General features: G+C 42.2%; 1 protein-coding gene across 4 annotated transcripts in view; it reads left to right on the top strand.

The window, feature by feature from the left end:
* The window catches only part of fermt2 (FERM domain containing kindlin 2), a 34,297-nt gene extending 18,802 nt beyond the window's left edge, over nt 1-15,495 (top strand). Inside the window, exons 4-17 of one of the 4 annotated variants that reach the window (XM_066694861.1) lie at nt 2,248-2,376; nt 4,245-4,277; nt 5,356-5,581; nt 5,686-5,788; nt 6,246-6,353; nt 7,403-7,537; nt 7,947-7,996; nt 8,535-8,659; nt 9,299-9,405; nt 9,500-9,721; nt 11,947-11,967; nt 12,253-12,377; nt 12,632-12,773; nt 12,873-15,495. In XM_066694861.1, coding sequence (XP_066550958.1) covers nt 2,248-2,376; nt 4,245-4,277; nt 5,356-5,581; nt 5,686-5,788; nt 6,246-6,353; nt 7,403-7,537; nt 7,947-7,996; nt 8,535-8,659; nt 9,299-9,405; nt 9,500-9,721; nt 11,947-11,967; nt 12,253-12,377; nt 12,632-12,773; nt 12,873-13,046 — 1,700 coding nt within the window. In that variant the 3' untranslated portion in view covers nt 13,047-15,495. The remainder of the gene's footprint in view (nt 1-2,247; nt 2,377-4,244; nt 4,278-5,355; nt 5,582-5,685; nt 5,789-6,245; nt 6,354-7,402; nt 7,538-7,946; nt 7,997-8,534; nt 8,660-9,298; nt 9,406-9,499; nt 9,722-11,946; nt 11,968-12,252; nt 12,378-12,631; nt 12,774-12,872) is intronic. The other 3 variants (XM_066694863.1, XM_066694862.1, XM_066694864.1) reach the window with 3 other exon arrangements.
* The last annotated feature ends 6,142 nt before the right edge of the window (nt 15,496-21,637 follow it).

Raw genomic sequence — 21,637 nt, 5'->3', positions numbered from 1 at the left:
GAGAAGCTGTACGGTGGCTTGTTGGCATGGTGCATATTTCAGTAGCCTCAACGCAACACGTTTGGCAGAGATTCTGACTCGCACTACCTTTTCCTCATTCGTACGCACTGCAGAAGCTACTTTTTAGATTTAAAGGCATATGGAAATGCCTTAATTGGGTAGTTGCCACTGTAGAGATGTCTGTTCAAATAATAGCTCGGGCTTTACTCTCTCCTTGATCCTTGACAATGTAATGTAATTGTTTGAGGATAAATCCTCCCTCCAGCACTGCTTAATGATTTTTTTTCTTCCAACCACGAGTTGCCCAGCCCAACTTTTTGAATCAACTTTATTCCCACCCTTCTAATACTCTAACGGGAACACCTGCCATGTGGATTTTCCATCCCAATCTTTCCAGCGATACTGACAGCCCGCATCAGGAGCTGCATTTTCATCACTGCAGTTCCCCCCCTCCTCTCTGTGTAATGTGATTGAATGGAATATTTTGATATTCATTCATTCATTAATTCCCCACCTCCACCTCTTCAACTCAACTAGGGGGTTGATTTGTTGAATTTACAGAGGGTCTTGAAGGCTTTCAGAATCAAACGTTTGCTTCTAAACAAGTAAGCCAATCATCAAATCAAATCTGTAATTTATTTCTCCTAGTCACTGCACATACCTTTAAATGATTTCTTGTGTCTTTAGTCTGACACAATTTGACAGAAGGGTCACTCCACCCTCCCCACCCCCCTGTACTGAGACATGCTGATGTAGTGCCGGGCCCCTCCCCCAACACTCGTTGAAGGCGTGTGCTGGGCTGCTGCTCTCATGGCTGTATAAGGGCAGAGTGTTGTGCTGCTGTGAGGAGGGAGAGAGCTGCCATCTGGTAGTCCTTAAAACCCCTGGAATGCTTTTGCTTTAGTAACGCAAACTAAACAAGCTGTCCTCGCCAAGCCAAGAAACAAACCCTCTTCTATTTTTTTGTCCTCCTCCTTTTCCTTACTCTTGATCCTCCTCCAGTTCTGTGGAAAAAAAGGGTGTTGGATCTGTCTGACATGCAGGATATCTCTAATAGAAGAGTTCAATCTGAGCACAGTATGCAGGGGACAGCAGTTGTTACTCCAAAAACAAACACTGACTCAATTCGAAATCTGTGCTCTGTAACTTAGATGAAGGGGACTTCACTTGCATGTCACCAGAAGGCGTCTCGGAAGATCTGACTGCAAGTTGTTCAACATAATGTGGGATATTGTTCCAAACGCCCCCTTAATTATATTCAAAATCTCCATACATTTAAATACAGTTTGCTCTACTTTCTAGAACATGTCATTTTGTTTTAGAATAAACCTGCCTGTGAAGTCTGTGCTTCAGTGCAGATGACTGATTGATTAAATGACTATGCTATTCATCCTTTGATACCAAGCTGATGCTTGTTGGTGTTCTGTGGTTTCAGATTGGTGGTTTTATAGACAATGTATTAAAACTCTTGTAGAATAGGCCAAATCAGGCTCGCATCATAGAGAGCAGTTACATACATTTGTATTTTCAAATTCAATGGGGCAGAAGCAGTGAGTGGGATGTTCTAATTTCTGCAGGCCCCTGATTGAGGCTCTCCTATGATTTGGGCCCTGGTTGTTTCACAGACTGCCATGTTAAAGCTCTCTGAATTAAAGGGGATGTGGGGTTTGATCTGGACCCTGGCTTGTTGCCTTCAGGCGTCGGCAATACCCATCTAGGACTGGAAGCCATGGTGCTGTGACTCACTTGTGCCCACGTAAACCACAGACTGTTCGCCAACAGTCTAAACACAGTCCTGGCAAGTTTGTGTGTGTGTGTGTGTGTGTTTTAGACTGCTCTCTTCCCCCTTTACACACTCGTCTCTGTCTGGGAAGGGGCTGCTGGGGGTCCTGAGAAAGGGGGTTTCAGATTTTTCCATCTGAGCACAGCTGCTCCTGATGGTTTCCCCTCTGACACTTTCACACGATGCTTGTGGAATCCATGATAATGCACACATACAGGAAATGGAAATGTATACCCCATATGCACTTATTTAAGATAATGAGAGAATGTCAGTAGCTAAAAGGAAAACTCGATCTGAATTTTGCCTGTACCATTTTCAGACTACATTGATCTTGTATTAAAAAGATTATTATGCTCTTGCTCTCTCAGAGAGAGAAGGGTTTGTAACATTGATTGTGATTTGTGTGCGGCTGCGGCCGTACAATACTGCTTATTGTATTCCTGACTGAACTGCCCTCTCCTCAGATATCCGTCGTCCTGAGGAGCTGTCTCTGCTGCGCAAGCCCAGGGACCCCAAGAAGAAGAAGAAAAAACTGGAGGAGGCCGAGGAGGAGGCACTTGAATTAGAGGGGCCGCTTATCACTCCTGGATCAGGTACAGCACCCCCAAGTCCCAGGTCTTTCGTTTAAGGTCACAGTTAGAGCCCACTCTTTTCAGGGCCTGGCTCTGCTATTTTCAGAATATGCAAAGTGTCTGGTGAATGAAACACTTGAGGTTTTTGTGATTGGATATGTCTATAAATAAACTATAAAACAATCAATGTAGGTATACTAGGTTAATAGTGTATAGGATGCATAGAGATGCAGCCTTTGACCTGAGTGCATGATAAAAGCAATGTCCTTGACTTGGCTGTGGATCCAAGGTGGGTCCCCGGTTTCACAGTGTCCGTCACTGGCCAGGCTCCTGCAGGCCTCGGAGTCGTCTGGCCTCAGTGTGTGAGAAGTAGTCATCTATTTAGCCAATCAGCTTGTCTCGGACACAGTCTCTTGTCTCTGCTTCTTCAAGAAGTGTGTCTAGGTTCGGTGCCAACTCAGGTTAAACATTGTGTGTTTGGCGACTTCTGATAAGGGGATCAAAGGGGAAAACTAAAGAGAGAAGTGTAGCAGTCCAGCAATAATGGTTGAATTGTGTTCCTTACGTTTTTTGGTCAGTTCTTTTGAATCCTTAGAATTTTTAAAATGTTTACAAGCTCTGAGTTACACCCTGTTTACCGTAGATCAAGTAAACTGATTCTGGCCACATTCCAGACTCGCGCGTATTGCATCCTCCATCAACATTAATTCATCATGAACAGTCCCATTGTTCCACGCGACCCATCCCCTCCACGCTGAAGCAGGCCTTTCACAAGCAGGCGCAGTCTGTGGACATTCCTGTAGCCTGTATCTTTCACTCGCATCCATTCAGCTGTTTGTTCATTATTTCCCTTTAATAAGACGTGTGCCTTTCATTCTCTTTTGAGTGGTGGGCATGAGCAGAGTTAATGTTTAAATCACCACTCGTGTTGCGATGTACTGACCGAAAATCTGTTTTTTGGTTGTTTTGTTCCCAAGTCTCATGAAAAGAAATGGATACATCATGACCGTTTACCATTTCTATATTTTTTGTGACATTTCATGTGCTTACTGCTGCTAGTTGATTCCACTTGTGAAATCCTGTGTAAGCTCCCCAGCAACTGAAACATCTGAAAGTGTAATCTCTGTAATCATACTGGGACTTGCTCTTAATTTAAGGCTTTCTCCTAACATTTAACAGCCCAGTTGTATAACTTTCAATACCCTAAGGTGTAATCTCCACTCATGCAAGCAGTGTTATAGCATTGCTTCTGAGATGCAAACTCCTCTATAGTACAGTCTTTCATATTAGGAGACTGTGTTAGAGATTGTTGTGGAAGAATTTTCTTTTGGGCGGGGGGAATTGTGTAAAATCGATTTCAAACCAGCCAGCGGTTCAGAGTTTAGCTGTGTCCCGTTAGGGAGTGTGACTCTTCCCTCAGTCCAGATGTGTGGGGTCAGAGAGCTAGTCGGCCTCCAGTGGAGTGGGGTCTGGGGAATTTGTCCTCTCAATGCAGCCCAGCTTGGCGCCCCCTTCGAGCTTCCTTCACACAACAGGAAGCCGTTCCCTTTGACTCTTTACTCTTTACAGGGTTTCTGTAAATACAATTTGACTGGCAATGTCTGTAAACTAAACCAATAAATAAACAACTGCAAAAACTGGCTGGGGGCCTCTCTACTCCTTCCTTACATTGACATTTACTTTGTGCTCCTACTTATCCTACCATTTCGGCATTGGCTATCTGCTTTGTCCTCTTATTTCCAAATGTGTGCATTTTGCAATTGGATGACGAGAAATGAACCGATTTCTCTCAATCTGTCGGTCTAGTCCTTCTCTCTTTTCCAATCTGTCTGAATTTCTTAATCTGTCATCTTTTGTTTCTTTTTCTTGCTTCCTTTCAACTCCTTTAGCCTCTGAGGTTATTTACATCGGCCCTGTTAAAGGTAAGGGGTCTCATTTCTCACTTACCTGCACGGCATTTCCTGCGCAAAGGATAGTCGAGCTGGTGGGCCTAATGGGGAAATAGATTTGCCATCCTTTTAAACTAAAGGTTTGACCTTGTGGAAACCTTTCCTTTTTGCTCTTTGGCACTATTGTGATCCAAGCCCATATCAGTGTGGCTAAAATGAACTGTTTTAGTGAAACCACATGAGGTAGAGAAAGCGGTTAGGATTTTTATGTCCTGTAAAACTGACTATCCAAGGTATAGTCAGTGTTCTTAAATTCAGAAAAGGCAGGTATTTTTCTTTCCTAAACTTCAGCTTCATATGTTTATAATATAGAAGGGAGAGCCTTTTAGTTGACCAGTTCACCAACCACAGAGTTTTCAACAACCTTGTAACTTATCTCCAAGCCATCCTTTAGGGAATTCTGGGAACAGTTTCTCTGGATTTGTTGCTGTTCTCATAACCTCTGACCATCTCATAGCTTTCTGTCAACACGCATCCTATTCTCAGAATTGAACCTGATCACAATTAGGACATTGATTTTATTAGTGTGAATATTCATTCATATTTTGAGAGGATTGTGTTTGGATGTTTTTTTTTTTTCCTGCATGAGGTTTGTAAATTATTTAATTGTGCCCTGTAGGCTTTCAGCTGTCCATTGTGAATGCTTTACGACACAATGCTGCTCTTGGTTAAGCTTTCTATGCCAAATGTCTGAATTGAAAAGGATTTTCCTTTTATCACACAGTTTTTATTGACAATTTATTCCCCAAACTGCAATAAATGGAGAAGTCTTGGCCTGGCGTGTGTTCATATCACCCTGTGGTGCTGATTGTCAAGTTGTTTGCAGTGAACGTATTGTAAGCCATGCAGATTGACTGTGTGAATTGCACCTGCATGAGGATCCACTTTTTTTTTTTGGCTTGTGTGTGCCACCTTCATCAGTTGTGCATTCAGGGTTTTTAGGCCTTTAATCACATGGAAGTATTCATAGAAATATTTGGGTTTGGCAGCTTTGTGTTTATATTTTGAAAACCCACTTTGTGCACAGGATTCATACGAGGCTTTCTTTTAGGGAGCATCTACTCCAGCCCTGGGCTCTACAGCAAGACCATGACTCCCACCTATGACTCGCGAGATGGCAGCCCACTGTCCCCCACCTCTGCCTGGTTTGGAGACAGCCCCCTGTCTGAGGGCAATCCCAGCATTTTAGCAGTCAGTCAGCCAATTGCTTCACCCGAAATCCTCGCTAAGCTCTACAAGCCCCAGAGTCTGCTGGACAAAGCAAAGATCAACCAAGGGTTAGTCGAGCTCTCTTGCCTCCAAAATGTTTCTGCTCATGTGGCTCTGTTGCATTGGCAGGTTTGAAAGAGTGTGCAAAAAAGTGTGCTGTTTATTTGTAAAGGTGGCTGGACTCCTCCAGATCTCTGATGGAACAGGACGTGAAGGAGAATGAAGTTCTACTTCTCCGGTTTAAATACCACAGCTTCTTTGACCTCAATCCCAAGGTACTGACTCAAACCCCCCTATTCCTGCCCTTGAGCTGAGGCATGCTGGTCTGTTTCGATTTCAGTCACATTGTGTAAATCATGCTTCCAAATTTCCTGTTTAGTTCAAACTAAAATGTATGAAAGTAACTTTCCTTCAACAGTTAGGTTTCCATTTTTCTATAAGCAGGATGCTTAAATTCCAAACATTTAACTTTCAGTTCTGCCTTGTTTCGTGATAACCCATGCTTGTTCAAAATAGCGACTTTAGAGCCTTATTTATTTTTTATTGTACTTGAACAAAAGGTTAACTGGCCAGCAGCTATTTAGAAAGTGGGTCATCCTAACACATTTCTTCTTTCAACTTCTGGCATAGGACAGGAAGTGTGTTTGACCCCAGTGTGTGTTTGAGTGCATTGTTTTGTCAGCTGTGTGAATTGGAATGGAGGTGTAAAGGTAATTCCTCTTGCCTTTGCAGTACGATGCTATCCGTGTGAACCAGCTTTACGAGCAGGCCAAGTGGGCCATCCTGCTGGAGGAGATTGAGTGCACTGAGGAGGAAATGATGATGTTTGCGGCCCTGCAGGTGAGGAGGAGGCACGGAGCTGGGTGGGATGTGTGGATCTAGGTCTGACTTTGACAGGAAGGCACCCTAATGAGATTGCATGGTACTGCTCAGTGAAATGTACATGACACGGCAGCGATACTTATCTCTCCCTGTGTGCAAACTGATCACTCCTACTTACCAAATGAACGAGATAAGCCATTTGCCCATAATTGTCCCCAGGGGGTATGTCAGATCTTGCGTGTGCACAGACTGCAAGTCAAAGTTCATCGGTTCAACTACTAGGACTGCAGTGAATTGCCCCTCTAGTCTATAATGAGGTGACAACAGCGGAAGCAGCGTTGCCCTTTAGGGATGTGGAGACCGGAGCTCCTGCCGCTCTTGGCGCTGCTATTTCAGAAGCTCATAAAGCTGAATGACCAGACCTCTGGGCGCCGGGCTGTCCTAACTCTGTGGTATATATAGAGTGCTGGGCAGGGGACTTTGGGGACCGAATACACCCAGGACCTACACAGTTCTGATTGATCATTTTTAAACCCCAGGAAGTACTTTTTTTCACTCCATATAATTTTGCATCTTTTCTATTTGTAAAATGGGCTTCAAGCCTGTGGATTGGACCCTTTCCTGTGAATGAGAAGCCTGTTCATTCTGCAAGGGAAAATCATATTAGGGTTTCTCAACTAAAGAACGTGTACAAATACCTTTCACCTGGAAATGTCAGCACAGCTGGCATTTTACTGCAGCCTGGATGCTTTACCAGGAGGCAGCAGGGGGGTTATATTACTTTGATTTCAGACCTTCATTCACACCCTGTTTCCACTCTCACTTGGCAGTTTTATATTTGTGTTGAGAAATGTGCTTCACGTTCTGAAATTAAGACAGAAATTACCAGAATATGACGCCCAACAAATCCTACAAATAATTTTAACCCCCAAATGTAATTGTAATTGAACTTTAGATATGTTTCAGTCAACGGAGAAAAAACAATAACAAGAATCTTTCATTTGTAATTTGATATGGTTTGTGAAATGGTACAATTTAACGGACTGCCCCCTATCCTTGATTTGCAGTACCACATCAACAAGCTGTCCATCATGACTTCAGAGAATCACATGAACAACAGCGAGAAAGAGGTGGACGAGGTGGACGCGGCCCTGTCTGACCTGGAGATCACGCTCGAGGGGGGAAAGACCTCAAACACGCTGGTAAAATTTCAGTGACATGGCTGTAAGAATTGGTGCTGCTTATTAAATTCTGTACCTGGAGAAATCCAACTCACTTCGCTCCATGCAGCTGGATTATCTGCCAGTATGTAGTATGTTGAGAGGTTAACATGCATCTGTAGGAACAACACTGCCTCACAGGTCTACACTTAACCTCCCCCCCATTCGGTCACTTTCAAAGCAGCCCTGAAGAAACTGGTTCATGAAAGGCTGCCTACATTAGATCAGGTACCTTTCAGTCAGGTGTGTCAGATGAGTAGGGCGGCGAGGGATCAGATCTGAACAGTGATGTCATTATGCTTTGTTCTTGCTAGGTAGTGCTCTGATTATGAGTATGTGAGGAATGTCTGTTTTCACAAAGGTTTTACTGAATTCACCTTTTGTCTTTCAGGGTGATATCACATCTATCCCTGAACTTGCAGACTATGTGAAAGTTTTCAAGTAAGTCAAATGAAAAGTAAAAAAAAATCAAACTTTTGATATTTGGTTTCTCCTTGTTTGCAAATGACATGACCTTGCTTGTTGATGAATCCTCTGTCTAAAAGCAAGACGGCAAATTGAATTGTTTGAAGTGCTGGTCCTGTTCTGCCTGCTTGTTGTGTGTGCTTTAATTTTTAATAATGTATAAGGACGCAGAATAAGGTGGGTGTTTTTGGGAAAGCATGATGTGGCTGAATTCTTAATTGTATTACTCTTAAATGCAGACCATAGTTTAGCTGCTGTAAGCAATTTGTCAGTTGTCTGAAATGAAGGGGAAGCTGATGAAGGAATCAAAAGCTATTTAGCTTTACTTTTTAATCTCTTAAAATTAATCCAGAGCTGCCTTCAGTGTCCTTTTAGAAGTGAGTTATACTAACATACTGATTGTGTTGCTGAATCTGTGTTGAATATTGCTCTTTCAGTACCTTTTTCTTGTCTCTTACTGGGAATATGTGGTTTCTGCTTATGGCCTAATATATTTTTTCCCCCATTTCTCCAGACCAAAGAAGCTCACCCTAAAAGGCTATAAGCAGTACTGGTGCACGTTTAAAGACATCACAATTTCCTGTTATAAGAGCAAAGAGGAGGCTCATGGCACACCAGCCCACCAAATGAATCTCCGAGGTAAGAGCATATTTACTCAAAGGCATTTCAAGGTTTTTGTAACCTCATTCCAATACAAACCCTTCAGACCAGGCAAAGCAATCTGCGTCATGTCTAATTTGTGAACCAGATGCATTTTCCTCGTTGGTAATTGTGTGACCAAGTTTACAAATCTTTTAATGCAGTGAGTAAAAGGATGGCATTTGGTTTGTCCTGTCGTTTTTTTATGGAAATGGAATAAACCATGAATGGTTACAAATTATTAGTTTAAAATTAACAAATAAACATGGATGTGAAACATACATGTTTGCTTCACATTTTAAGGAAGTTGAAACCCATGTTTATTTAAACTATGATTGGCAAAGTAATTGAGCTTATGTCAATAGTTAAATGTGAACTTCTTGTCTTTGACCTCTTGGTTCATTTTTTTTTTTGTCCTGCTGTGGGATTGTGATTTATACAGACTTGATCACAATGCGTCCCTCTCGGCCTGCTCTCTGGTGGGTCTCAATATTCTCATGATGGAGGTCTCGCTTTGCTGGAGGGCCTATGACTTGTTAGTTCTTAATCTATTCTTCCTGTCGGCTTCCTACCAGCATGTCAATACTTTCTCTGCTATAATGCAATCCCATAATACTGTATTTCTTCGATTCTCCCCAGGGTGTGAGGTGACTCCTGACGTCAACATCTCTGGTCAGAAATTTAACATCAAGCTGCTGATCCCCGTGGCGGACGGCATGAATGAGATATGGCTGCGCTGCGACATGGTGAGTGACTCTACTCCCTACTCGGGGTCTCTGAATGGCCTTGAGGCAGAGGGAGTTTCTGTGCTGACGGCAGCCTCTCTCGCTCCCTCTGCAGGAGAAGCAATATGCTCACTGGATGGCAGCTTGCCGGTTGGCCTCTAAAGGGAAGACCATGGCTGACAGTTCCTACAACCTGGAGGTGCAGAACATCCTGTCCTTCCTCAAGATGCAGCACATGAACCCTGACCCTCAGTTCATCGCGGAGCCGATCAACACGGACATCAACCCAGAGTGCCTGGTGTCACCACGATATCTTAAAAAGTATAAGAACAAGCAGGTAATGATGGAGTCTTGGTCACTCTTTTGGGGAGTGAACAAGACCATGGCATTCAAGCACATGATTGGTGTTTTACACTCATTTCAGTTGTGACTATTGAGTCCAGTCAAAAAAGTTATGAAAGATGAGTGAGTCATAGTATGCAATGACAGTTGTGGCATTAGAACTGATGATTCCCTCCATCAGTTTCCTTTCAGTATCTAGTAACAGGTATGGAGTTGGGAGTCCTGCAGCCTTATATAGGCGTGGAGTTCGGCAGACACAGCCTTGAGCGGGTGTGAGGGATGTGTGTGGGTGAAGCTGCCAGTTGTTTATGCTGGAGTCTGTTTGATGGCTCCCAGCTGCAGCCAACCCTTCTCAGCTGGATGAGCAACATCTGGCTCTTGTGTGTAGGAATGCAGCTCTAGTGGTTCCAGCCAAATGCCACTTGAGGAACGAATGAGGAATCCCACTGCCTGAGACTCGAATGTGCTGCTGCTGTGAATTCCTTTACAGAGGACAAGGGGAGGAGTAACATTTGTGGGAGAAGCTTAGCTCTGGTATTTGAGGGTGGGGGGGACACTCCAGAGTGTATTGTGATATGCCTTTAACAATATTCACTTGTCAAATGTGTATGTAAATATCAGTTTTTGTATAAACTGGCTGAGCACCTTATAGATCAAAACCATAAACTGTACTTCTTATGGTCATTTATTTTTTCCTGAAGAAAGCTTTAATGGATGGGAGAGAGCTGGACGTGGGTTTGAAATTAAGCATTTGGAAAATGTATGCTTCAGTAATTTTGGTAACTGAGTCAGTGAATTTTGAAAATGGTTTATAAAGAGAGTCTTCCAGGTCTGATCTGCCACTGGGCAAGGACTTGTACAACTGGAATCAGAAATAGAGAAAATGGCCACTTGTGAAGGGATAACTAGTCAAGATCCCTCAGATTTAGTAGGAAGAAATAAAACTCTTCCATTTCCTGTTGGATGGCTTAAAAATTAAGGCAGCTGATTGTTGACCTGGCCAAGAATAGTACCCTGTATAGTACCCTGGTGTGCAGCCTTGAGTTTATACAGGTTTAAGTACAGGTTTATAGTACAGTTTATTCAGCACTATGTTGTGATGCAAATACATTATACAAAAAAAAAAAAAAATGGAACTGCATTCAAACTGCCACTACATAGACTTTTATAGACTTTGTTAACAGGAAACGTTTGTTTTATTTTTTTATTATTTTGTTTGTTTTTAAAGGAATCAACTGAAGGTTTGCTGCAACTGCAACAGCCAGGGAAAATGTTACTGTGATCAGTCTCAATTCAGTTAGTGTTTGAAATATATGGCAGCCCCTCCATTTCCTGCCGTGAGTCCAGTACTGTACTGTACTGTACAGTCAGCACGCCGTCCCCAGAGTTGGGGGACTGGCGTCACGCCAACTGTATTGCAGTTGATATCCTGGCAGACAGCACACAGATTCTGAGAGTACTGGGCCATTAGATCCTAGAGAGAGGAGGGGGGATGCATCAGGAAATGAACTCCTCTCAGAATGTGCTTTTGCAAATTAGCCTGGGAGAATGGACAGCAGCTTCCAGCTGCATGAAAAATGCACTATGACTTTAATCTTGCTGACTTCTATTGATTTTCACTGTTTTCTGTAAGTCAGGGAAGCCTTGACATTTATAGAACTGTACAGAAAAAAACACTGCGTCCTGATGTCATTGTACAGGCAGCATCCATCTAGATGCACAATTCCTCCCAGGCAGGGTGTTGTTTGTGTTCTCACTGGCAGAATATTGTCCCCTGCTTTGCCTTCAATATCCTGTTTAACAAATGACATGCAGTGCAGATGAATGATTGAGTTAATACTGCCATCTAGTGGGGAGCAGCATCAAACGGCAGAGCTGCACAAATGCACTTGAGGTGAAAAGAGGCACGTGAATCCCCTATGACTGCAAGAGGTTTAAACCGATTTCGGTGCCAAAGGGAACTCCTCTCAGGTCCTGTACTGATCCCAATATGCAGGCTTTCTCTGCTGCCTGTCGAACCTGCGCGGTCCCGGCCTGTACAACTGCTGCTTCCTTTCTCGCTGGAATCAATTGCATGAGTCTTGGCTTGAACTTCTTGATTTGGTTTTATCTCTACCATTTGTTTTGCAGCAATCTCTCTGCTTGGTTGCCTTGTTCTCACTGCCTTTTTCTTTTTCTGCTCCTGCCCTCCCTCCTTTCTGCTCATCCTACCATCTTCAGCCTGGCTATATAAGGGACTTGGTAAGTGAAGTCATCTCTCTGGGTCAAACGGCCACATTAGATTAGTTTCCAACAACTTTTTTTTTTTATATATTTTAAAATAATTGGCTGGGGAAATGTGCAGTAGATTGAAAATCTGAATTTCATTACAAATATTTTAAAGGTAAACCAAGCTAAACCCACTACTGTGTACTGTGTACTGTGTACGGTGTGCACAGTTTGGATCGCTCCAGGTCTGTCTCTCTCTGTGGAGACCGGTCCCCAATTGTGAAGTGTGCTTGTGACAATACTGATGTTCTCCCATAGATCACCGCTCGCATCCTGGAGGCTCACCAGAACGTGGCCCAGATGAGCCTCATTGAAGCCAAGCTGCGGTTCATCCAGGCCTGGCAATCCCTGCCCGAGTTTGGCATGACTCACTTCCTTGCAAAGTAAGTCTCTGTAAACACCAGACTTCCCTCTCGGTGAATTTATATCGCAATTCAAAGCATGAGCGAATTTCTGGTCCATAATGTGCAATGATCTCTACTGGGGGGCTTTGAAACCTATTGGAGGCATCATGGCTATAGCTTAGTGGAAACCTTGGATTAGCAGCACCTATTTTATGTCAACCTACTTATGATGTGGGCCTTTAACAAAATCATATTGAAGAAAAGTGACCTGACCCCTTCCTTCACTCCGTCAGATTCCAAGGAGGGAAGAGAGACGAACTAATAGGGATCACCTACAACCGGCTGATCCGCATGGACGCTGGCACCGGAGACGCCATCAAGACCTGGAGGTTCAGCAACATGAAGCAGTGGAATGTGAACTGGGAGATCAAAATGGTACGCTGTTGAGCATTCTATGTAATGTATAATTTTTTAATGAATTGACCATAGATTGTTTAAGCTAAAATGTGCTTTTCTGTGTTGTCCGGCGCTCAGGTGACGGTGGAGTTTGCGGACGAGCCCAGCCTCGCCTTCATCTGCACTGAGGTGGACTGCAAGGTGGTGCACGAGTTCATCGGCGGCTACATCTTCCTGTCGACGCGCGCCAAGGACCAGAATGAGAGCCTGGATGAGGAGATGTTCTACAAGCTGACCAGCGGATGGGTGTGATCCAGGCGGGCTGGGGAAGCGAGGGGGGAAAGGGGGTTGTACCGTGTGAGGAATCCAACATGGTCACACAGTTTTCTTCAATGTGACGCCATGGCGCTATTCTGACTAAAGCATTTATAACACTAATTATTCCGTCACAGTCCGACAAACCCGACGACCAGTTCAAACCGCCCGTGGCTTCGATATCAGGTGCAGCAGGTGATCCATCAACGGGACCTGCAGCTCGAGTTAAAAAGCCGCCATCACTGCTCTCTTGGACTCCCAAAGCGCTGCCCCGTCACACACCAGTGAGCTGAAGCATCAAACAGAGGCAGCACACCCACTTTCAGCATTTACAACAGAATCCCCATGTTGAACAAGACTGTCATTTTTATTATTTCTGATTTTCAGGAGCATTTATGTATACCTGAAAGGTCTTTGACATTTACCCATATAAGCTGACACTAATTAGTACAATTGTGGTGGTTTAATCCGGTTAGTTTTCCTGCAGAACAGTTCAGAGCAGATTGTTTACTGTCCTTGTGTCTGTATACAACCAGAAACAAACCAGTACATGATTTTGAAGGTTTTGTTTTGTTTATTTACCATGTAAACATTTGCTGGCTGTGCCAAATTCAATACCTATATTCAGTAAAGCAGTAAAAAAATCTGTTGAATGTTACCAGGTGGCATATGAAGGCAGTGTTACAGGGCAGCAATACCTTGAAGGATTTTTCCCCTCTGGGTTTCTTCAGCTCTCTCCCAGCCCAGTGTTTTTATTCAGTCACTTTTTTTTTTTCCTCCTCCTCTTCGAAAGCATTTCCATACACTTTATTTCTCCTCCAGGGATTACTTTTAATATAAATCAGTAGCTCCTGAGTTTTTCCTCCATTTATAAATAAATAACACTCAATTACAGCATGAAATATTCGAAATCCCGGGTCTTTAAATTTTCAGTAAATTACATTGGGGGAAATGTCTCTGAGGTGGAAATGAAAGAGCTGCTGAATTCTCACTGAAGACAGACTTGAACTGAAGGATTTATTTTATTTTATTTTTCTTGCTTACGGTTTATGAAGGCTATTTTTCTTAGTTTTTGGTCAAGTGAAGTTTGGTCACTTTACTGCAAACTCGGTTACTGACCACTCTGAGACCATTGTTCTGTACAAGGCAACGGAAAGTTATATTTGTGCATGATTTATATGCATTTAATAATTAAATTTTCAGTAAGTATTTTTACCCATCACTGGTCCCAAACATATGAACCTTTGTCTCCCAGGATCAGCATCGGCTTGACAGCCCCCTGCATTTCCCCTGTACTGTGGCTTAAAGGCCTGTCTAAAAAATCAATTAATCTCATCGTGCAAAATCTCAAGACGTCCCTCTTGGGTCCTCAGAACCACACAAGTGCCTGTTTGCCATTCCGTCTGAGCTCTGTTGTCCTCACATCAAGTTTTTTAGTTTTATTTGTCATATTTCATCAAGTGATTTCATTTTATGATTAAAAATAAAACACACATATTTGTGGTTCTCTAGGACAATTGTGTTGTCCTCGTTTTAACTTTGGGAAGCTAAAAGTGCCCCATGTGAGTTGTGCGTCGTGTGGCTAGGCCGTGTGATGGTAGCTGTGCGTTATTGCAGACATTGGGGTTTGCTCATGTTGGATTGTGAAGGGTTTTTATCTTTTGGTATCTGCTCGTTGGCCTATTAATTGTTTTGCATTGCCATACTTATTTTACACCGTATAGTATTATTCAACGCCATTTTATTACCAGCAATATGTCACCAGTTTTAATAAGAAATATGCAAAGTCTTTTTTTTTTCCTCTCCATATGAAGGAATGCTAAATGAAGTATTAGTTTTGTGTAACTAATGTAAAAAACACAAGTTTTATATAATTGTACAGTTTTTTTTTTTTTTCGTGTTTTTTTTTTTTCTTGTAGTTTCACAAAGAAATGTTAGCCATTGTCTTTGTGTAGAAGGATGTTTTGTGCCTGCCAATGTTAAGGTCTTGAATTGTTTTTTAAATTATATATATATATATATATATATATATATATATATATATATATATATATATATATATTACAAAAAAATACTCAATCTCCAGGTCCATTGAACTAAAGCTGAACTCTTCTCTTTTTCTTATTAAAACTTAGTTTTTGTTTTTTTTTATCTATCTAAAGTTGACAGCTTTTTCTGTTTGCATAGTTATCTTAGTACAGAATACCACCCCCTCTTTTTTTTTTTTTTTTTTTGGTAAGAAAGCTATTTGCCTATCAAACTGTTCAGCCCTGGAGTTTGAGACCAAATGCCATCGAATGAAGATTCCAAGCTTTGCCTCTTACAGTTTCTTCTTATAACCCTTTAGTTTTGTGCCTCAGATGTCCAGGACAGTAAGGGGTGCCACCCTACTGTTTTTAGACTGTAAAAATGCATTTATTTTAAAAAATAAATAATTTTTATTTAACATGGTTTGAAGTGCTTTGTTAGACTTACCACACTAAGCATTTAGATCTTAATTGTACATTTGACTTAGTAAACCAGTGTTGTGCATTAGATTGCACTGAGTGTCAACAGAGGTAAGTTTTTAGCCTGCATTCATGTGGTTTATTGATTTGGAGAAACACAAAATATATGATTTGGCCCCTGAATGGATATAATTGTAGTTGCTGAATTAAAGCAAAATCTTGATCTGAATAAGCTCTTTATGTAAGTGTTAAAGCTTGAACTGTGAATCTTAAGGTAACTTCTTTTTTGGACTCTAAACCTTCCCATTGCAGTATTTCATATCCAATGCTACTTTCAGCCAGCTGAGGGCAGTGTATGAAACAGTATGTATGGGATGCATATGTATCCCATTTTTATTTATTGTTATTACTATTTTAAGGAATCTTCTTATAAAAATTAAAGGTAACAATGTAAGAATGTCATTAAATGCATAAAAATGTAAGAAGCAGGTGTTAAACTTTTCTCTTCTCTCCCCTTCTCTCCAGGGACTGACTCTGCTTGTGTTGTGATTTTCTTCAAAGGCACCGTTCTCTACAGTGTGGCCTGGCCATAAATGACCTTGTGGAAATATTACCACAACAGACTTTTTGTGTTTAATATATCCCCCATGTTTTGGTGCTGGATCAACATGTTCACACATCAGAACAGTTCATCTTGACAGTTGCACAGTACTCTTTTCAGTGCTTTGAGCTGCCGTTTCAGTTTGCTCACGATGAGGCGTGATCAGTAGGCATGAGGGGAAACCCAAGGGTGGTGTGGCTGATATGCAGACACAGATGGATATTGGAGCCAAGAGCTGAGGGTTATAAACTTTTCAGAACCACTGATATCCCACCAAATTGCCCTGTTTATGGCAGTGTCCGGTTGGTGCCTGTAGTGTTTCTCGTGTACAAATATACTTGTGGAGGCCGCGGTGGCCTAGATACCACGGTGTCATTATCTTGTGCCCAGACTTTTCACATCCAATTATTGATTTGTTTTCTTTCTCTGTGTGTATGGAGGCTATGGGAGCCTGTGACTTTCATATCCTGCTGTTGTTGCTGAATGAAGAGGGGGGTGCTTGTCGCCTAAAAACATAACCTGCCATCCCTTGTGTGACTGTAGAAAAGCCCCCCCCGTGAGGTCATGATGCATTCAGAGAATAAATATTGATTTTAAACTTCCACACATCCAGTTCAAAATATATAGATTTAAAGATTCTATATATTGTATATTAAGGTTAAGTCTGAGTCGCCTTATAGACAGTGATAAGAGTGTGGCTGTCTGGCACATTGTGAAGAGCTATCGTTAGTATTTTGTCCTAATACTTTTAGTCATAGAGTGAACATCACCGCAGTCTTCTGCTCACTGAGCTGTAGGAGGTTCGCACTTGCAAAGCTCACTGACACACAGTAACTGAAATGGCATATTATAGGTGACATAAGCTACAATTGAAATATACAGCCCAGATTAAATAAGGGAGGTTTCCTGTCAACGGCCGGCCAAAGGTCTTGTAATTAAACGGTTAAAGTCAATGCACAGAGGAGAAGGGGATAACCATGGCGTTATCACCCGAGAAGAAGCCCTGCTTAAACCATGCCCAAAGTCTAACCTCTGTTTGAACCCTTAAAAATACCCATTTATGAAACCACAAACTCCTCTATAAACCATTCGATTACTCATCTGGAGTTTCCCCCCATCACATGAATCATGAAAGACAATCCTGTAGGTATGGGGAAACTGGGAAATGCAGCGCTGCTCAGTGTGTGCACTGCTGGAACAGTCTTAGGTTGTCGTTTCTGATCGTGACAGATGCACAGAGAGAGTGTGTCTCTGTCACTATCAGAATCGGCAGAGATCGAGATATCACTGGAATACCTCGGGGAAGAGAGAGAGCTCAAACTCATATTGAGGATCTGTCCCACAGTCTGGCACGTCGCACCGTTAAAGACACTGAATCAGGTAAACATTTCACACCTCATTTCATCAAGGGCTCCGTTGACAATGAGGAATTACAGAGGTGTTATAACTTGCTACAGCATTGATGCGCCCACGTTCCCATAAGCAACCAAAAGGCGCTGGTGCAGTAACGGCTCCAAAAACGACATCCTTAACTGCCCCCGCGGGTTTTCACTCGCATCAAGGTTCTGATAATGGCAAACAATTATCTATTCTAGTTCTTTTTGTCTGTCTTCAGGTACTGTGAAATCCATTGAGAGTTCCTTTACCTACAGCAAACTTTTTTTCCCCTTGTCGTTTTTCCTCAGGTGTCCATGCAGTTCCAGTTCACACAGTGTTTTACAGGGGCAAACAACAAGCCTCCACACTCTTGCTGCACGAAGGTTAGTATTATAAACCCGTGGACTTTGTCTCCTACACATTCTGAAAAGGCATTCTGTTCCCCTGCCGCTGAAGCTTGTGTGAGAAGGGTAAACAGAAGATGAATTGGTGCAAAATGAAAGAAAATGAAAGCGCTGCCCCTGATATTAATGTCGACTGTGTTGTCTTTTGAGTTTCTCTTCGTAGCGTTTGTACGGCAGACCTCTAGTCCATTCTTGCAATAAAAAAAAAAGACTGAATTGGACTTCTAAATAGAATTGGATCCTAAGCTAGGTTTAATCCTCTAGGCAACTGGCTATTGATCCAGTAAATTAGTGGGCACTGAAGGTTATCTGACAGCAAAACAATAAAGGTGTTAGCACAGTAGTTGCCCAGACTTGGAAAAGAGCTTCATGAAAGTGTAGATTTTTGTTTTGTTTTGTCTTTGTGCCGTGATCTTTATTACAAAGTCCCCTCTGTCAAAATAAACCTGGCCTCAGAGCTGAAGTACCTCTGTGAATCTCTGTGCTAGCAACCCCCACCTGCATCTCGCTTGTACAACAACTCCCCACTGTGTCACATGAGTTATTGGGTTTCAGATCAGGCCTGGCCAAATGATGAGCTATGTCAAAAAAAGTAGATAATTATTTTTTCTGATCCATTACAGGTTTAAGCAGAAATTCCATCCTGATCGATCCCTTTGTTCAACTTTAAGCTCTGAGCTGCAACCTCAGCCTATCAAACAGCATACTTTTTTTTCTTTTTTGCAGATTGCAGATTTGTTGCATTTAGGGATGGAGTCTTCATAATCAGAATTACAGGCTTCAATCAATGAATGCATGTGACCAATATGCAATACATTCTTTTATGTGATACTTGCAGACTCGCATACTTCAATTAATTTACTAGACTTAAAGACATGCATAGACTGGTTTTGTTCCAATCCCTTATATCATGCATTGGGGAGCATTACAAAAATTGCAGCAAAACAGTATAAAACCAAGCATGTGTAATGAGGAGGAACAATAGTATCATACTGGGCTGCAGGGTAAAATAAACCCCAGGATAGTCCACCCCACACTGCTGTTTCTGGCACCATGTACCGTCTCTGCAAAAACAAAGTGCACTGCTGTGCTGGAGGAAAAATCCCCTCCTGCTGCCATTGGATCGCTTTCAATCCAAACTCCATCTATTTTTATTAAGTGGCTTTCGGAGGAGTGCCAGACAGTTGATAAGGCCCTCATCAGTGTGAGTCTGGCCCTTCATCCATCTACAGCACTGTTGGATGAGAAACGGCATTTTCTGCATAAATTAGGTACTGTAGGTGGACAGCTTGACTTTGCTTTGCTTTGCTTTGCTAACTAAAGGCTGCCAATTTGGGAGTTTGTTTGGCTGCACCCAGGATGAGCTCATGTATGTGCAATAATATCTTTGACTGGGATGAAAGTGGTCTTTTTAAATGAGGGGTCTCAGCCCCAGCAGCTGTTGCCTGTCTCCCGGCATATAAGAGCATTCATCTTCCTGCCAGGCGTCTGCCATGTCACGCTTATTGCGTTAATGCACATTTTTAGGTAACGTTTATCAATCTTCTTTTCCTTTCTTCCCGAGCAGAATGTTCCTCTCGTTATTCTCCTCAACTTTCCCGATGCACTTTGAGGCTGTCCTTGAGATCTGTATTGATTTTCTCAGCATGTACTTTATGGCAAGTCGGACTCAGGGCAGGTATTCTCTTCAGGGAGTCAATGAACATAAGCGAACATCAGGTAAATAATCCAGTGTAGCATTCTGAACAAGGTTAATGAAATATGATGTATCAAATATCAAATAAAAACCGGCAAGCTCTTGGAAAACATTAATCATGACCTTGTGTGCACATGCACATCACACTTACTAACATCTGTGTTATAGTTTTGGCACTAGTAGATACAAAATGCACAAAGTAACTTTATACTTAATATCACCTGCAATGACTTCATGGACCATTTCAATAGCAAAGTTAACGGCATTAGAAAACAGATAGAACTGGAAACGTATACAAATACTATAGCTGATGCCTACAGTCCCTCTTAGCCCCTGCCTACCTTGGACTTATTTAACACAGTAAATCACCAGGAATTGGTCTCCTTAATTACTAAAATGAAAACTACAACCTGCGCACTAGACCCTATACCCACTAAACTGCTAAAACAATCTCTGAAATTAATTATTCACAGAATACACAATATTATTAATGTCTCTTTATCCTCAGGATCTGTTCCCAAATTGTTTAAAATAGCTGTAATTAAACCACTTCTTAAACCACCAGTTGCAAGCTTTATTAACTGATAATCATCTTTATGAAAAATTGCAATCAGACTTTGTTCCGGCCACAGTACAGAAATGGCCCTGTTAAAAGTATTAAATTACGTGTTTCAGTCCACCGACTTAGGGCACACCACTGTTATTATTTTATTAGACTTAAGTGCGGCTTTTGACACAATCGACCACAAAATCTTGTTACACTGCTTAGAAAACCTTGTTGGCCTGTCTAACAATGTGCTGTCATGGTTTAAATCATATCTGTCAAACAGACTCCAATATGTACAGATTAATGAGAACCACTCAAACGTAACTGAGGTTAAGTACGGAGTGCCACAAGGTTCAGTCCTCGAACCTATACTTTTTTCATTGTACATGCTCCCTTTAGGTGATATCATTCGACAACATAATATTAACTTTCACAGTTATGCAGATGACCCACAATTATATCTGTCAGTACATCCTAACAATACCATACACCTAGAAAAACTAATCTGCTGTCTGTCCAAGATTAAAACATGGATGACAAGAAATTTTCTTATGCTTAATTCTGACAAAACAGAAGTCCTAATTTTAGGGGACAAAAATCTAACTGTTCATCATGCACTGACAAATCGAAGTACTGATAACTTTAATTTCTCCGCTAAGGAGATGGCACGAAACCTGGGTGTCATCTGTGATTTAAATCTATCCTTTGAACCACATATCCAGAATGTGTCGAGATCTTCAATCGTCAAGCTTAGAAACAAGCTAGACTGAGACAATTCCTCTCCGTACAGGACACTGAGAAATACACGATACACGCATTTGTTACATCTGGTTTGGATTAGTGTAATGCCATTCTGTCAGGCAGCACAAATAGAGCTGTTTCTGCACTTCAGTTAGTCCAAAATGCTGCTGCAAGAATTCTTACTAAAACAAAAAAACATGAACACATCACTCCAGTATTGGCTTCTCTTCACTGGCTGCCTGTGCACTACAGGATAGACTTTAAAGTGCTCTTATTAACATTTAAAGCACTAAAGGGACTGGCACCTCCCTACTTAAAAGATCTCCTTATTGAATACACTCCAGGTCGGCCATACAGGAAGCCAGTTACTTAGTGCTCCCTAAAATACACAAGAAAACCGCAGGTGGTCGAGCATTCAGTTATAGGGCCCGAAGCTGTGGAACGATGTTCCAGCCAATGTAAGAGAGGCCCCCTCTTGTCTTAGCCTTTAAATCACGGCTGAAGACTCATCTGTTCAGTCTCTGTTTTTCTAGCCTATAGTGTTGCTGGTGTGCCATGGACATGCAATTGCACAACTGTCTTTGGAAATGTCCTGCATTGCATGACCAGTATCTGAGCACGACTGCCGCCTTTTTTTCCAGCAACACCCCACTCTGAGGTGCCGACGAGGCACCTCGTCTCCCACCATGGAAGTCTGATGAGGCACAACCCTCCTCTGAGGCACCCCATCACGGAGGGCCAGCGGGGCATCCACACCCAAGGTCTGACAAGCCAT

The sequence above is a fragment of the Amia ocellicauda genome, chromosome 21 (genome assembly GCF_036373705.1).
Source record: "Amia ocellicauda isolate fAmiCal2 chromosome 21, fAmiCal2.hap1, whole genome shotgun sequence".
NCBI classification, from domain to species: Eukaryota; Metazoa; Chordata; class Actinopteri; order Amiiformes; family Amiidae; genus Amia; species Amia ocellicauda.
The sequence above is the reverse complement of the archived record's forward strand: the minus strand, read 5'-3'. Positions and strand labels throughout refer to the sequence as shown.